This window comes from Ailuropoda melanoleuca, chromosome 4 (genome assembly GCF_002007445.2).
Source record: "Ailuropoda melanoleuca isolate Jingjing chromosome 4, ASM200744v2, whole genome shotgun sequence".
In the NCBI taxonomy this organism is placed as follows: domain Eukaryota; kingdom Metazoa; phylum Chordata; class Mammalia; order Carnivora; family Ursidae; genus Ailuropoda; species Ailuropoda melanoleuca.
Genome location: NC_048221.1, coordinates 137,088,563 through 137,105,803, shown reverse-complemented (window position 1 = coordinate 137,105,803; position 17,241 = coordinate 137,088,563). Strand labels below are relative to the sequence as shown.

Genomic DNA, 17,241 nt, shown 5'->3' with positions numbered 1-17,241 from the left:
TCTCTCAGTGGCTGTCTCTATCTCTGTCGAATGAATAAATAAATAAAATCTTAAAAAAAAAAAAAGATTTTCTGGTCTGCAGATGAAGGACGGCTGTGTGCCTGAGGCACCAGGGCTGGGGGGCTGTTTCTGCTGAGAAACGGGGGTGGTTGCTTTGTCTTTGCAGAAAGCCTGGCTTGTTATCTTCCATCTTCTCAGCCAGCCAGTCGTCAATGATGGTTCCTTGGCTTAATTAGTAACAGAGGGGTCACCGTGCTTGTAGCGTTCCACCATCCTGGGTCCCTGCGAGGCCGCGTGCTTTCGGCTCAGAGCCTCCAGGAGGGAGTGAAAATGAGGCTCTTGGTATTAACTGCTTCCTCTGAGTTTTTGGTAAGCCCGTGTGAGCTGGCCCAGTGAGAGACTCACGGTGCATGGGCGGCTTTGTTTCGTCTTCATGGGCTCCGCTGCATGGTGGGGGGGATGTGGGCTGGGAGCACTGCGGTGGCTTCCGTCACTGCCCACGGACCTGAGCAATGAGGGGGCCCCGGGGAAGGTCGCAGAGAAGCACGTGCCCCACAGAAACCTCACTTGTCTCTAAGATGGTGATATCGCACCCTTCCAGGCTGGCCAAGCGTGACCCCCCCCACCTTCCCAGCACCTGGAATCTGCCTAGAGGTGGCCTATGGGGGTCAACCTCCAGTGGCTTTTTGGTTTTTGTTTTGTTTTGTTTTGTTTGTTTGTGTGTTTGTGTGTTTGTTTCAGTAGGCTCCATGCCCAGCGTGGAGTCCAGTATGGGGCTTGAATTCACAATCCTGAGATCACTGAGATCAAGACCTGAGCTGAAACCAAGAGTTGGACACTTAACCGACTGAGCTATCCAAGCGCCCCAACCTCCCGTGGCTGTTAAAGTCCTCCTTATCATTCAATTTTGATTCCACACGCTGTCTTCCTAGGCAGACTACCTAGTCCCCCCCATAGGAATGAATCGTTCCTCTCTAGAGCATCCCCCCCATCTGTAGGCACCTATGGAGTAAGGCAGCCCGGAGCACTAAGAACCAGGAGGTGCATTCAGGAGGTTCGATGGACTGGAGGAGAGTGCACGCACACTGTGTGCCCAGCCTGGCGCCAGGCCCTGAGAACATGCTGAGGGCAAGGGTGGCCTGCACTTCTGGGTTTGGGCTTTTGGGGAACAGAGCACCAGCTTGGGGACACGTGCGGGCAAGCGTCCCCACAGTTAAATGACTCAGGACACAGTGCAGGGTGCGGTGGGGCACCCAGATTTGTAGACCTCACATTTCTGGAATCTTCCACGGAATGCTGTATCCCCTTCCCGGATTCCTTTGCCTTTCTTGGGAGGGGTCACCACTTGTGATGAGAGACTCCCCCACCTCAAATACAGACACAGGAATCTTCAGCCTGGGACCTCCCGACCCAGGGATCTTGGACTATCAGACCAGGAAGGAACACTAGTCCGGGAAGGAGGCCCTGTCACCCCACACAGCCCTCCCAGGAATACCCTCCATCCCCCGCTTGGAAGCACTTGGAGAAGAAGGGGCTGGGAGGCGGGACTCTCCGTCTTGTGGGTCAGCTTCAGGGACACATGTGGGAAGAGCTGGCAAGGCACTGCTCCCCAGGCACGTTGCCAAGCCCTCTGCCTGTGACCTTCCAGCTTTGGTCCCTCTCCCTAATCTGGTACCTTCCTTTCCACAAACACGTGTTGTCTCAGGCAGCGGAGATGCTGGGGTTTGGCATTTCTGTGAGATCTGGAAGAGCATGAGTCACAGTACATTCTGAGAGCATCTTTCTGAGCGCTGATTTGGTCTCCAGTGAGGTGAGTGGTTTCCAGAGGGACCGATCCTGAGCCCTCAGAGCCTAGAACTGGACAGAAGGCTGCTCGTTTCCATGGTGAAAAAGACAGGATGCTAACCAGGGTAAAGGATGTGCCATTAACGATCCAAGGTGGCCTGGTGAAGGTGCTGTTCGTGACCACGTGGCCCTCCCGTGGACCAGGCAGCCCCGGCCGAGTGCCGGCTTTGCCTCCAGAGCCTGCTGGCAGGTCAGGGGGGAGGCTGCGGGAATCTCCGGTGCCTGGCCCCACAGACACTAACGGCACATGCTGATCGGGTCAGTGGCCAGGGGCGGTCGAGTTAGCGTTCCAGGGCGGTCGTAAGCAAGTAACACAGACCGGGCAGCTTCCAAAACAGGAATTTATTTTCTCACAATTCCAGAGGCCAGAAGTCTGAGATCAAGGTGTCACAGGTTTGGTCCATTCTGAGGCCACTCAGCTCGCAGACGGCTGTCTTCTTGCTGTGACCTCACGTGGCCTCCCCTCAGTGTCTTTTTTTTTTTTTAAAGATTTTATTTTTATTTATTTGAGATAGAGAGAGAGTGAGAGAAAGCACAAGCAGAGGGAGAAGCACACTCCCCGCTGAGCAGGGAGCCTGATGTGGGGCTCGATCCCAGGACTCTGAGATCATGACCTGAGCCAAAGGCAGACGCTTAACCGACTGAGCCCCCCAGGCGCCCCTCCCCCTGTGTCCTGTAAGGGCACCAGCCACATTGGATTAGGACCCACCCCAATGACCTCATTTTACCTTAATTACCTCTTAAAGGCCCTGTCTCCAAACCCAGTCACGTTCGGAGGTGAGTTGGGGGGCTCCGGTTCAGTCCAGAATGGCCTGCTCACGCTCGTCTTGTCCCGCCATGCTCCGTGCAGTATGACAAGGGACACATGGACACACGCTGCTGGTGGGAACAGCGCCAGGTCTGGGTGAAGTGAAGAACGAGGATGAGCAGGTGGAGAAGGAAGCAATCCGAGGCGCGGGCCCACTGCGCGCGTGGCTCTGCCGCCCTTGAAGCCTCGGATGGGGGTTCCCACGGGAGAGACCCCAGACAGACTGTCGGTGCCCTCCCCCCTCCGGATGCTGGATAGCACACACCCACGATTCGAGAGCAGCATGGAAAATAGGAGAGCAACTGAACTGATTAAAGGATTGGAAAATGAGCTGGTATCAAGTCCAGGCGCCGCTGACCTGAAGTGCTCGGTCGTCAGGGTGTCCTGGGTCGTGTCCGGGAGCTCCGGGGCGCGTGCAGCTCAGGGCTCTGCAGACCATCGCCTGCCTCCTTGCTCTGCAGACACAGAGAGGTGGGGCTGCCGGCCAGAAGCCACCCAGCGAGTCACCCTGCATGTGCCGGGTCAGCTAGCCTCGAGGTTTTGCCGTCCAAAATTTGTCGTTCAAAAGTCCTAAGTGACAGGACTTGGAGGAGGCTGGGAGGCTGTTTAAACAGAACGGACAGAAGCTGTGGTGTGGCTAGGTGGTTCATAGAGGGATCCTCGTGGGAGCAGAGAAAGCACGTGGTTGTTGGGTCACAGGAGAGCTCGCGGGGACAGAGAGCGCGGAGCGTGTCCGTAGCGCTGAACTCCGGGGCTCGCCCTGCGGCCTGGCTTGCCTCCTCAGTGGCTTCTGCCCAGTCACCCTTGGGGGGCCCCGCCCAGCGCCAGGGGCCTGCTGGACTCCGCGAGCTCCCCCTGTGTGTGTAGACATATGTGCACGAGAACACGCCCCCGGGGGCTAGCGTGGGCAGCAGGTGCCTCCGTGAGGGGACCAGCCTCAGGGCGTGGGTCTCGGGGTCATGCCCGAGGCTGCCTGGATCTGCCCCCCACCTTGGAGTGCAGGTGGGAGAGCATGTAGATGGACAGATGGATGGGCAGAGAAGGATGGGCACCTGGCCTAAGGCTCTGGCGACACGCAGGTGACTTCTCCCTGTGCCCTCAGCTCCGGTCCTTGGGTCCGGGGGGCAAGGTGCTCTGACTGTGGGGCTGAGAGGCGCCTGGTCCAGCAGGGCCGAGCCACTCCTGGGGTCTGTCATACTCGGCTGCCCTAACGAGACACCACAGACCAGGCGGCTTAAAGAGCAGGAACGTTTTCCCTCAGTCCTGGAGGTGTGGGCAGGGTCCTCTGATGGATGTAGGGAAGCATCTGTTCTGGCTTCTGGAAGCCTCCCCATGCTCCTTGGCTGGTAGATGGCTGTGTTTTCTCCCCACCTCTTCACATGTCTTCCTTCTGTACTGTGTCCAAATGCCTTCTTCTTATAAGGACACCCCAATCACCTCATTCTAACTTCATCATCTGTAGAGTCCCCAGTTCCAAATAATGTCATATTCACGGGTATTAGGGGTTAAAACCTCAACATCTTTCTTTGGTTGAGGGGTCAGAGTTCAACCATAACTTGAGAGCGCCTAAGGAGACAGACCTGCCTCGCTGGGCCGCCCCGGGCGCTCAGCACCACCCAGTGCTGGGGCATGTGGCCCTGCCCACCTGGCAGGGCTCTTTGGGGATGGAGCCATCCCAGTGTCCCGCCACCAGATCCACCAAGGGGAGACCTGGAAGGACCTGGGAGCTGGTCTGGGTGGGGCCCCAAAAGCATGGCAGAAAATGCAGAATCGAGAGGCAGCCACAGCTCCAGGTTTGGAAACCTGGCCTGGAGCGCTTTCCAACAGGACAGAGATCCGACCTGCACCTCGCTTGTTTTTCCTCTTCTGTCGGGCATTTTGGTGTCTGATGTTTTGATTTTCACATTCACCTTTATTTTTTACGTAGAAATCACAGTGGTCATTAAAAAAAATCTTATTAACGAACTGAATTTCTGAAGAGACCAGAAGTTGAATCAGCGATATGTGAACACCAGGACTTTTTTGGGCCTCCCAGAGCATGCCACCCCAAGTCCCAGGGTGGCTCAGAGAGCTGGCTAGTGGAGGCATGGGGTTCCCGACCTGTACATGGCGGCCTTGACCTCAGTGTGACCTCTCAACTCCTGTGGAATGGAGGTCATGTGTATCCTCGTTCTAGGACACACTGCACTTGGCGAGGTGGGCTTGCAGGTTCTATGTGGCCTCGGGTGAGCCAAGGACAGTTTCCCCAGTGCGGGTCCTGCCCTTGACATGACCTCTGTCACCAGGAAACTGACAACCAGCTTCCTTTCACATTTGCTGGCTTCCACTTTTTAGGGTCAGCCTGTAGGTAAGGGCAGAAAGTAGAGATTGTAAACCCTGACATTCTGAAAACAGGGGTTCTCACAACAGAGGCTGATAAGGGAGGAAGGGGGTGGGATCAATAACTTGATCTTATGGAGAGAGAACCAAGAGTCAAGTTGTTTGATCCAGAAATAGAGGAGCGCCTGGGTGGCTCAGTCATTAAGCGTCTGCCTTCAGCTCAGGGCTTGATCCCAGAGTCCTGGGATCGAGCCCCACATCAGGCTCCTCTGCTGGGAGCCTGCTTCTCCCTCTCCCACTCCCCCTGCTTGTGTTCCCTCTCTCGCTGGCTGTCTCTCTCTGTCAAATAAATAAATAAAATCTTTAAAATAAAAAAAAAACAAAAAAAAAGAAATAGAGGCTGGGTTATTTTTATTTTTGTTTATTTATTTTTTTTATTTATTTTTAAAAATTGTGTTTATTTGAGAGAGAGAGAGAGCATGCAGGAGTGCGTGCATGTGAGTGGGGGGAGGGGCAGAGGAAGAAGGACAAGCAGACTCCCCGCGGAGCAGGGAGCCCCACACAGGGCTCCATCCCTGGACCCTGAGATCATGACCTGAGCTGAAGGCAGACGCTTTACCAACTGAGCCACCCAGGTGCTCCTTGTAGAAAATACATACACAGAGCTCAACAGTTTATAATTGCAAAAGGATTTACAGGAAAAACTCCCCGTTCGAAACTTGTCCATCAGCTGTCTCTCTCTGGGCAATGTCATGTCCTAATATGTCCTTCCAGACACAGACACACACGTATACATTGTTTTCTCGCTTTTTCACAGATGGTAGCAAACTCTGTGCGCTGCTCTGCACTTTCTCTTTTCACTTAAAAATGCATCTTGGTTATTACTGCTTCTCAGTACATGGTGACAGACGCCTGGTTCTTACAGACAGCAAGTGGCACACACACGCTGTTCGCACCTCCGGGAGTGTCTTCAGCTGCTCCTCCGAATGGGAGAGCTGGCGATCGCGATTTTGAAAGACATGGCCAGGCTGCCCTCCATAGACGTTAGGAAAGGAACTTTAAGTATATAAATTAAAGTCATAAACGGGCGCCTGGGGGGCTGAGTTGGTTGAGCATCTGACTCTTACTTTGAGCTTAGGTCAGGAGATCGAGCCCCACGTCAGGCTCCCCACTCAGCTGGGAGTCTGTTTGAGATTCTTTCTCTCTCCCTCTGCTCCTCCCCCCGCCCCCGCTTGCATATGCTCGCACTCTCTCTCTTTCAAATAAATAAATAAAATCTTTTAAAAAAATAAAGCCATAAAGATAACAAGTTTTAAAAAGAGGGATATGTGTTATAAAGCTAATAAAACCCGGGGTGGGGGGCAAAGGAGGCGCATCAGGGAGAAGAGATGAGCTACGTCTGTTATCTTTCCTGATGTGGATGTGGGGCGTACCGTTTCGTTTGTAAATACAGAAGCAGTTCAAAGTGGGCACCTCTGGGCCTGGGCAGGAGACGTTTTCCTTTGATTGTCTAGTCTTCTGTATGCTTGGAAACTGATTACTGTCGTGTGTTACCGTCAGAGCCGGGCCCTGAAGTGAGGAGGTGAGGGGACAGCTGTGTGCATGTCGAGCCGTGATGTGGCTGCGGGTCAGTCCTCTGTCCGGGTATGCGGGGAGCTGCTGCGGGGAGCAGGCTCTGCACTCCCACGGCCGCCTGACAGTTCACGGGTCACTTTCGAGACATCGTGGACTGCCCGGTGCTAAGTCTAGAGCCACCCCACTCCCCCCACCCCGGCCCCAGGGAGTTTCTCAGAGGCAAAATAGAGAGGGGACTCCTTCAGAGTTTCTGAACAGCTGTTCTAAAAACAGAATGTGGTACCTAAGAGAGGAAAGAACCGTTCAGAACCCGGGGTCAGGGTGCACTCGGCAAGCAGGAGCTCTGCTGGAGCGGCGAGGGTCGGGAGAGAGGGGACAAATCCTGCAATCTCGTACAGCGCCGGTGAACACCTGACGAACACCTCATTCCACTGATTTTAAGTTGCCTCCCACCCCCCATTTCCACATTCTCAAAGTCAGACTGTTCCTGCGAACGGTCCCCCTTCCCGCAGGATGTCCTAGACAGGCTGAGACATCCTGTGTACTGTGGTGGCCTCTCTGGCCCTGGGTGCGGGACACATAGCCCCCCGGACCCCCCCCCCACTGATGCCCCTGTCTTGCAGGTGTGCCCAGCCCCCCGGGCTCCCCCTGCTGACGCCCCTGTCTTGCAGGAGTGCCCAGACCCCCAGACCCCCCCCACCACTGACACCCCTGTCTTGCAGGTGAGCCCAGCCACCGCCATGGGCAAGCAGAACAGCAAGCTGCGGCCCGAGGTGCTGCAAGACCTGCGCGAGAACACAGAGTTCACGGACCACGAGCTGCAGGAGTGGTACAAGGGCTTCCTCAAGGACTGCCCCACTGGCCACCTGACCGTGGACGAGTTCAAGAAGATCTACGCCAACTTCTTCCCCTACGGCGACGCCTCCAAGTTCGCCGAGCACGTCTTCCGCACCTTTGACACCAATGGGGACGGCACCATCGACTTTCGGGAGTTCATCATTGCGCTGAGCGTCACGTCGCGGGGCAAGCTGGAGCAGAAGCTCAAGTGGGCCTTCAGCATGTACGACCTGGACGGCAACGGCTACATCAGCCGCAGCGAGATGCTGGAGATCGTGCAGGTAGGGCCCCCCCCAACCCCCGGTCCCTGCCGATGCCAGCCGCTCCGGGACCACCTGCCACCCGCCCTGCCCCTGCACACTTTTGAAAGTGTCACCTGACCAGGAAGGTCCTTGCCGTAGGAATGATAAGACCCAGTGTTTCTGGATCAGGCCTGGGTGAAGGGCTCTGATCTGTTTTTTTCTTCACAACCCTGGGGGGTTGAGGGGGGGTCCTTCTCTGCATTTCACACAGTCTGAGGCTCAGAGAGGTGATATCCTAAGAATTAACAGCTGAAAATGATCATGGCGAGGTCCCTTGATACTTGCAGAAGGCACCTACTAAGACCTTCTCGAGTCCCCGTATTTGAGAATGCAACATGCAGCCTGTCACGTCCCCAGGAATGTGCCCTGGTAAAGGAAGACTGCAGTATTCGTGGTCAGAGGACAACAAACTCTGACACAGAAGGAACACTCTTCATGAGACCTTTTTCCCTCACCTTAGCAGCTCTGGGAGGTGAGGCTGTTTTCCAGAAAGAAACCAAGTCTTGTCCACTTCACCAGGTGCCTGGGTTTGTGATAAAGCAAAGAACCCCAGAGCTGCTGCTCCCTGGTGTCCCCTGTGCCCCTACTCCTGGATGCTGGGGGATTCCGTTCTGGAATGCACTATGTAAGTGCCTAGATAAGGCATTTCTTAGCTCAGGAGCTAAGTCTTGAGCAAAGAGCGTCAAACCCATAAACTCCTAAACCAGCCGTAAGTGGCCTGGGGAGTGACCAACCCATTTCCCTAATAGGCGGTTCTCGCCAGAATAAATCAACACAGGTTTGGGGACGTCTGTGGTTCGATTGCCACTTCTGGTTCGTAGCTATAAGAGGCGTAGAAGTAAGAATTCTGTCTCCCTGGAGTCCTAGCCTACCTGTCACCCCTTTTGTGAATGGGCATGCCTGTCACTGGCTGACCAGACTGGCTTGGCCAAAACTGAGACACACCAGTGGGATTGTTCAAAACAGCATGGACTTGGTAAGGGTGGGCGCCGTGTCTGTCCAAACGGGATCTGGCTGCTCGGCCCCCACACCACGTTCCCAAACCCTGAGACCCTTCTCCCTGGCTCCTTGGCCTGCTGGTGGGATACTCACCTCCTCTACCTTTGTCAGCATGGACTGTGCTTCAGAAGTCTACCAAGACCTTGGGGGGTCTTGGTGCTGCCCTTGGCTCTGCACTTGGGCAAGTTGCACGGCCCGGTGCCAGGAGGACGCCCTGTCCCAGGGAGATGCACATGTGTGCAGCCAGGCCCCGAGACACACTGCCTGTGCGGTGAGGTGCTCTGAAGAGGTTGTCCATCCTCTAGAGAGACCTGTGCTTCCCGGCTGCTGTCCTTTCTGGGGCTCGTGATGTGGTTCTCCCTACAGGTTTCAGGGCAAAATCTTTCGTGTTTTAAATAGAGGTCTGACATCACAGAGGAGAATGCTCACAGCTAAGTGTGCCGTGTGGTGGGTCATGCACAAATATGCATGTTTGACCACCACCTCGGTGAGTTACAGACACTCCCCGCCCCACAGAAAGCTCCCTCAAGAGCCTTTCTGGGCACTATCCCACCCCCACCCCAGAGAGCCCCCAGTCTCAGGGCTGTTGCTGTCGTGTTGTTTCGCCTGCTCTTGAACTTCACATAAATGGGTCTGGCTTCCTTTGCCCAGCGTGCCATCTGTGATAGTCACCATGGAACATTCTAGAAATGTTCCTCTAGAAAACTGAGGAAGGGTCCTGAAGGCTGCTCAGATATCAACCTCTTTGTGCCTTGCTGTGGCCTGGGCAGAAGCTCACACCTGCCCCATCTACCCAGGAACATTCCAGAATCTCTGAGCACATGCTTCTATGTGTCTCTTTGCAGGCTATATACAAAATGGTGTCTTCTGTGATGAAAATGCCCGAGGATGAGTCCACTCCGGAGAAACGAACGGACAAGATCTTCAGGCAGATGGACACCAACAATGATGGTAAGGAGTGTGTGTGTGTGTGTGTGTGTGTGTGGCTACTGAGAGCAGAAGTATGTTTGGAACACTTCCCTTTCCCTCTCTGAAGCCCCTCAGGCCTCCCCCAGCGTGCCCCTGGCCTTGTGCAGCCAGGACAGCAGTCCTGAGGGAAAAGGCAGGATTCAGAGTCAGGGAGACTCGGGTCTGTGTCCTGGCTCTGTCCTCAAGGCATGTCCTGTCCCCCTGAGCCTTAGTGTACTCACTTCTAAAACAGGGGAGACTGTCGGCCGCATGGGTGTGTCTCAGGGAGGGGGAGGCAGGGGTGCCGATGGCACGTGGGCCCTGTTTATGGCACGTGGGCCCTGTTTGGGTTGGGGGGAGGGTGCGTATCAAGGGTCCTGGATGGTGGGACCCTTGCTGTCATCCTGAGACAGCAGGCTCCCCAGTGGCCCCCGGGGGCTCTTTTGGGGCGCCTTAGCAGTGAGGCTCTGCAGGGTCCATGTAAGAGCAGGCAGCTACGACCTGGTGGGTCCAGGCTTCCTGCCGGCTTTGTCAAGTGCGGTCCCAGAGTCAGGTCTGATTTGCTTTTGAACAATAAAGAAATGGGCCATTTAGAAAAGAAAAGGAAATACCCCCTGGCTTGTGCTGGAGAGGAAAAATCAGCTAATGCCTGAGGAAGTGCTCTGTAAACTCTGAGGTGCTTTTGGCAAATGAGTTGAAGGACCGAGCCAGCCCAGGAATGGGGTTTACTATGCGACCACAGGCGGCAGAAGGTACATCGGACGCATTAGATGGCACGGGAACAGTTTCCAAATACGTTCGAGTGAAAACAAGACAGCCTTGTGCCTGGCATTGCCCTGGGGCTGATCTGAAACCTGTCTTTCTCCGTCCAGGGCAGCAAGGCACACACAGGCTTCGGATTCCGACAGACCTGCACCAAGCCTTGGCTCTACTGAGCCTCGGTTTCCTCCTCTATGAAACGGGGGTAATAAATTCAGGCTCATGTGGTTGTGAAGACTCAGTGAGATGATGCCCAGAAAGCTGTGAGCACGGAGCCCTGGGCACTGCGCTCTTGACCCCTCTCCCCAGACCCGCATCCCCACCTGAGCCCGCCCGCCCCTTCGGAGGGCCCGCATCTTCCCAGCTTGTCGGTGAACCCGAGTCTGTGCACAGTGGGGCAGGGCACCTTGTGAGCCCCAGTGTCCGTCTGTCCCAGGGCCTTGGGGAGGAATGGGGGAGTCCATGTTGGAGAGAGAAGGGTGAAGGCAGGGGTGCTTAGGGGCACCCCTTCTTGTGGGGGCTGCTCAGGAGCGGACGGGACCCTGCCCTTGGTCTCACCTTCCCTGCCCCCCCCGACCAGGGCTCAGGGGAGGCCTGGCGGTATTTCTCCAGTGCGACCCTCTCCTGTTCACACCCGTCCTGGCCGTACGTATGAACGGAGACTGGCCGAGTGCCAGGAACACGCTGACCCATGCCAGACAGACCCAGACCATGCTTAGGAGCCCCCAGAGCCCCTAGGGGCACCCCCTAACCTGTCAGCTCCTCACCCACTCTGCTGTCTGCCAGGACGAGGGGGCTGTGCTTTCAGAAGCTTCTCGCTCCGATGGATCAGAGGGTGGGGGAGTGGCGGATCAAAGTCCCCACCAGCCGTAGGAGAGCAGCAAAGCCCAGTAGCGCCTCTGTGTAAGCAGAGGGTCCCAGAGAATTTCTCCTCCTTTGAAGGGGGTGCTTCCCAGCCCACTCTTTAGCCTGGGTGTTGTTTAGTTTCCCCTGGGGCCAGGATGCCTGCCCCCTGCTGGGGGCCAGGAGGAGGGGTGTCCTCTGCTGCAGTGGGCTGGCAGGTCTCTGCCTGGGACCCTCTGGATCCCTCTCCGGGCTCCGTGGCAGCAGCTCGCTGAGTGCTTCCTCCTGGCCCGGTCGGGGCTGAAGTTCCTGAGACGTGGAAAGATTGGTAGCTTGCTGGTGGCGGCGTGGCACTGGCCACAAGCTCCTTAATCCCTTTACTGCTGTCCTGCGGGGTCGATGTCACCATGGCTTCACAGCTGCAGGCTCCCCCAAGGCATAAGCTGCCAGAACAGAGCCAGCTTCAAACGTAGGTCCTTCCCCGTGCGTGGGGTCCTGGGAGAGGGACCACCGAGGAGGACCCTTGTGTATCCCCCACATTGGCTCCTCCAGAACTCACTTCAGGTTTCAAACCTCCTTTCCTATGCCTGGCCCTAGCAGTAACAGGGTCGGCGGTGCAAGAGGGACAGGGGATGAGGGAGGCTCAGGCTGGACCCTTGGCATGGCCAGCCTGCCCTAGTCCCCAACCCAAAGGGCCAGAGTCCAGCAGCAGAGAGTGAACCTGCCAGCGAGCAGCAAGCCTGGGCCACCATCAGGGCAAACCAGGCGGGCACTGCGCTGTGACTGGGGGAGGGCTGCCCCCGGCCCACCCCCCAGCCATGGTCCCCTCAGCTCTGAATCAGTTATGGATGAGAGGCAGAGGCCATGTTCTTTCCGGACGAGTCACAGCTTTGTTACCTAAAGCCTGGGGTGGCTTCTAAAAGGATTTACATTGTCCCACAAGCCACAGCTCTTGTTTTCCTAGGGGTGTGTCCTTTACGTGGCCCGATGCTTTGCAGTGAGCCGTGAAAGCAAAAAGGGATTTTCCAGAAAGGCGTGCGAAGTGAGTGGAGCCTCACTTTGGTCCAGCTTCGGGAAGGTGCAAGATTTAGGCCAAAGGGGGCATCCCCCTGATATGGGAGCAGTGTCCGGGACCTCTGGACGTGCAAAGACCACAGAGCACTGGCTGANAGTGAGTGGAGCCTCACTTTGGTCCAGCTTCGGGAAGGTGCAAGATTTAGGCCAAAGGGGGCATCCCCCTGACATGGGAGCAGTGTCCGGGACCTCTGGACGTGCAAAGACCACAGAGCACTGGCTGAACCCCCATTTCTCCTCTCTCCCGTGCCGCAGGCAAACTGTCCCTGGAAGAATTCATCAAAGGTGCCAAGAGCGACCCCTCCATCGTCCGGTTGTTGCAGTGTGACCCCAGCAGCGCCAGTCAGTTCTGAGGGGCTGGGCGTCCGGACAGTGGCAGAGAAACACAGGCTTGTCTCGCCGTCTAAGCTTTGCTTGCAAAAGTGGATGCCTCCTCCACCATTCCTGCTCTGCGGCCGGGGCCCAGGCGACACGCGCCACCTGCCCGGCCTGGCGGCTGCGCCTCCCTCCTCCACCTGGCCTCCTCCTTCCCCTGCCCGGCCCCCCGCAGGGCGCCCCCCAGGGAGGTGTTCACATGCAGGGCTCACAGTTTTGGCTCCCGGGACGTCTCCCCGCCCCAGGGAGCCCGGAGAACACCACTGAGGACACTGGTGGGACTTCCTAAGATCGAGACAAGGCCAGCTGTTGTATGTTGTGATGGCAGGTGACCGTGGGAAAGGTGGGGACGAGAACCGAGGGAGAGTAGATGGGCAAGCCCTCCCCGTGCATGGCTCCACCACGCTCGTGCGTTTCCTCTGACCAAAGCTGCTTGCACGAATAGATACCGTGGCCTCCTTCCTTTTCATGTATAAATTATGCCTCTGGTGAAGTGAAATGTGCCGTGTAGGTCCCGTATTTCATGCCTCCATTACCTGTGAAGCGTGGTTTCCCCCGTGGCCTGTGATCCGCCCCCGAGCCTGGTTATTTTGTGATATTTATGCGCTCTCTCAATCTGCCCGTTTCCAAGGAAATGCATGCATGCCCAGTGCCGTGGAGACCGTCCCGTCCACGTAGTGAACGCAGGCATCCGTGTAAGGTCTGTCCTCCCTGTTGACTGGTCTGGCATTTCCTGTATTAAAAATGATCAAATAAACAGAATTCTGTGAGTTTTGTCTTGGCCCATGAGAGCCCCCGGGTTGCCCAGGACCCTCGGGTCAAGATCGATTTCAGCGGGGCCAGTTGCTGTCAGTAAACTCAGCCCCTCTCATGTCCCTGGGTCTCTAAATCTTGTTCTTCAATATCTGCCCCATTCGTGCCAACAAATATTCGTGGAAATGAAATCTGACCGTCTCTGGCAGGTTTGACTGTCAGCCTTATGCCTGCCTCCCTGGCCCCACCCCCGGTCCCCCATTTAATCAGCAAGGGAGCAGGACAGCCCATGCCCCACGAGGACAGAGTGGGGACCAGGGCCATCAGCACGGTCCGGGAGGGAGACCTGGTTTCTCAGCCTCTGGTCACAGGGACACCTCTGGTCCCAGCAGCAGAAAACTGAGCAGAGGTTGCTTCCATCAGAGGACGTTTGTCTCACACGTTGAGAAGTCCAAAGGCAGCGTGCTGTAGCCTTGGCTAATCCAGCAGCTGGAGAGGGCATCACTGGGGACCCCCCAGGTTCCCTCCACTTTCCCCACCACCCCGCCCCCCAATCTCACATTTAGCTTTTGTCCTCACACTTATCTCCTTGGGATCCCCACAGTCCAGCTGACACAGCATTCCACAGGCAGGAAGAGAAGCAACCCTGTTTTCTCTTCTTCCTGGAGAGGGAGGAGAACTTTCTAGAATTTTCCCCACCCCCTCCCCACCTCCTCACCAGCTTCCCCTCTCACTGGCTGAAACGCAGGTCAGTGCCTGGGGGGGAGGTGACCATGACTGGCCAGTCAAGATGCACCCTTGGCTGAGGAGAGCCCACCTTCCCCAGAGGGCATGGCAGTGGGAAGGACCGGACAGCATTAGAGTTATGTTTCCATCTCACACCTGCCTTGGGCTACAGGACTTGTCAGAGCCTCAGTGTCTTCGCTGGTGGAAGGGGTGAGCGAGAGAGGCAGGTGACCGAGGTATGTGGGCAGAGCCTGCAGCTCGGAGCCTGCCTCCCAGGCTGTCAGGACTGTAGCTATTCTGTTAGTAATCTTTTAAGATACTTGCTTCCAAATAGAAAAACTGCGCTTGTACAAGTGCCTAATGGGCCAGGGGCACTACCAGAGGCTAGTCCGTGGCACAGCTCCCTACCCGCCCACAGCCGTGAGCCCTGGTGGGCGGCACCGTCCACTGCTGCAGAACGGCAGGATGGTGCCTGAGACTCTGCCTGGCCCAGGGGAGTCTGGTCCCCCAGTGAGGGCCTTGAATTCTACAAGAAAAGGTTCAATCAATAGCGCTTGTGGGGAGGGCGTCACTGCTAGGAATGGGGGGCGGCGCATAGATGGGAATGACTGCGGGTAGCAGAATTCTCCAGAGAAGCAGACCCAATAGGAGATCTACACACACACACACACACACACACGTGTGCACGCACAGGAATTGGCTCACATGATTCTGGAGGCTGAACTGTCCCAAGATCTGTAAGCTGGAGCTCCACCCAGGAAAGCCGATGGCATAATTCCAGAAAGAGTCTGAAGGCAAGAGCTCAACATCCCCGTTCAAGACCCTCAGATAGAGCAAAATTTCTCTTACTGAGTCTTGCTCTATTCAGCCCTTCAACAAATTGGCTGAGGCCCACCCACATGGGGAAGGGCCATCTGTGTGCTTTTCCCAGTCTACTAACTGAAATGTTAATTTCATCCGGAAATACCCAAATACCCAGAATAATGTTTGACCAAATGTCTGGGCCCCCATGACCCAGCCAAAATGGCACATAAAACTATCAGGGGCTCCTGGGTGGCACAGCTGGTTAGGCGTCTGACTCTTGGTTCCGCTCAGGTTGTGATCTCAGAGATCGAGCCCTGCATCGGGCTCCACCTGCAGCATCGAGACGCAGGGTCTGCTTGAGTTTCTTTCTCCCTCTCCCCTCCCCCTGCCACGTGCGCTCTCTCTCTCAAATAAATACATAAATAAACCTTAAAAAAACAAACAAACAAAAAAACACGATCACAAGTGCTTCTGCCCAAAAGTGGAAGACATGGGTCTGGGGGTCCTCATCGACCCAGTCCCAGCAGGACCTCACAGAAGTCAGTGTGGCCGTTCTCTAGGGAAGCCACTGGTGCCGGAGAGCGAGGGGAAGTAACCCTGAAGATGGTACCCCTATGCCAGGGAAGCTCAGCTCATCAGGGGGAAAGAACCCAGGATTGAACTCAAAACAGTCTGGTCCAAGCCCCCTTCCCAGGAAGAATCCTGTCTTGGAGCAGGCTGTTCTGGAGCAGGTTGTGAGACGGTCTCCTGCCCCTCCCTGGTAGTTTGCACTACAGGCCTGGGCCTGCCCCTTCTTCCCTGCATCCCCATCCTCCTAGGAGGGTCTCATCCCGCCTTCTCGCCCTGCGGAGCCCGACCCTCTGCCATCCTGCGTGGGCCCAAGTTGGTTCAAGTTCCTTAGGAGTTTCTTTGTATCCCTTAGACTCTAGACTGCAGACCTAATAATGCTTGTGTCTAAAGCAGGCCTTCCAGAAAGTGGCCCTGGTCTGGTCTGCGTTTCCTGTGACTGTCCAGGACCCCTGTGGTCCTGCCCAGAGAACACCGGATGGGGCGGCTCAAAAGGTGTGGCTCGGTGCTCCGTTCCTCCGGTGGACTGAGCACCCCTGCCCCCACGTGATGTCTCTGTGGACCTTTCCAATTATTCTGACACCCCAGCTCAGTGTCCCCACCCCACCGAGAAAATACAGCGATCAGGACAACTCCTGAAATAAGGACATGTTTCGAATCTAAGGAAGGAAGCCCTGGGATGTGGAGGGAAGAGTGGGAGGGTGGAGTGCAATGGCCAAGGCCTTCACCCGGGCAGGCCATAATCAACCTCCATGAGGGCAGTGCTAACCCCCCCTTACTCTGAACCCCGGCTTTTCATTAATGCAGCCTCAGGCTTTCTCTGTTTGGGTAGGCTGGCCTCCTCTGTGGGAACCAGCATTAAACCAGCAAAACGTGAGCCCCCATTTGCTGAGGGCTTCCTGGGACAGTTGCTGCGGAATGTACTAATGGAAATCTCGCATCAGCCTGCAATGTAGTATTACTACCCACATGGTATGGATGGACCACCTGGGGCATAGAGAAGTAATTTGCTCCAGAAAGGGGTGGCAGATATGGGACCGGAGCCCAGGATAAGCTCCCAAGGACCCAAGTTGTGACTCCTCCTAATTATAGAATGGTCTTCCGGTAGCTGACCCAGGCTTCCTTGTCAGCCCTCTGCAGCCACCTTCAGGGCCCCCCACGTGTCTGGGGAAATGCAGGGGGTGTCCCTGGGTCCCTAAGTAGGGCTCAGGGAGGCCACATTCGTGGCACCCAGTCCTGATCCCTGTCACTGGCCGAGGTGTGTCCTCCCAGCAGGCAGATTCTCAGGGCCTGGCACTGCACTGGGCACCGCTGGGGGCCGGGAGTGGGGGGCCATCAGCTGTGCTCCCTACCCCCATCCCGGCCTCCTAGACTGGTGGACCGGCAGTGGACCACCAGCATTGGCTTCCAGTCTGATCACAGCTCCCGAAGTGGGGGACGGAAGCCACCAGACTTCAGACTTCTGACGGGGAGACCGAAGGCCCACAAAAGGTCTTTCGGAGGAAGGAGACTTTGTGCGAGAGTTCATCCTATCCCCGACCTTTCCCAGAGCCGCCTGGCCCTGGGTTGCGGGCCAGCAGTGAACAAAGTCCAGTCGGCTTCGAGGAGCCCAATGGCCAGAGGGGAGACTCAGGCATCCAGAAGAAGAGACCCCAGCTCAGAACAGGGCCTGACTGCTCCTAAGGGGACAAGGGGAAATGGGCCGCC

At 56.3% G+C, this 17,241-nt stretch overlaps 1 protein-coding gene across 1 annotated transcript in view; it reads left to right on the top strand.

Annotated features, from left to right (window-relative positions):
* HPCAL1 (hippocalcin like 1) overlaps nt 1-13,458 on the top strand; it is a 112,500-nt gene extending 99,042 nt beyond the window's left edge. Inside the window, exons 3-5 of the mRNA XM_002921512.4 lie at nt 7,270-7,665; nt 9,531-9,636; nt 12,565-13,458. Of these exons, the coding sequence (XP_002921558.1) occupies nt 7,288-7,665; nt 9,531-9,636; nt 12,565-12,662 (582 nt within the window). The 5' untranslated portion in view covers nt 7,270-7,287 and the 3' untranslated portion in view covers nt 12,663-13,458. The remainder of the gene's footprint in view (nt 1-7,269; nt 7,666-9,530; nt 9,637-12,564) is intronic.
* Nucleotides 13,459-17,241: the final 3,783 nt, after the last annotated feature.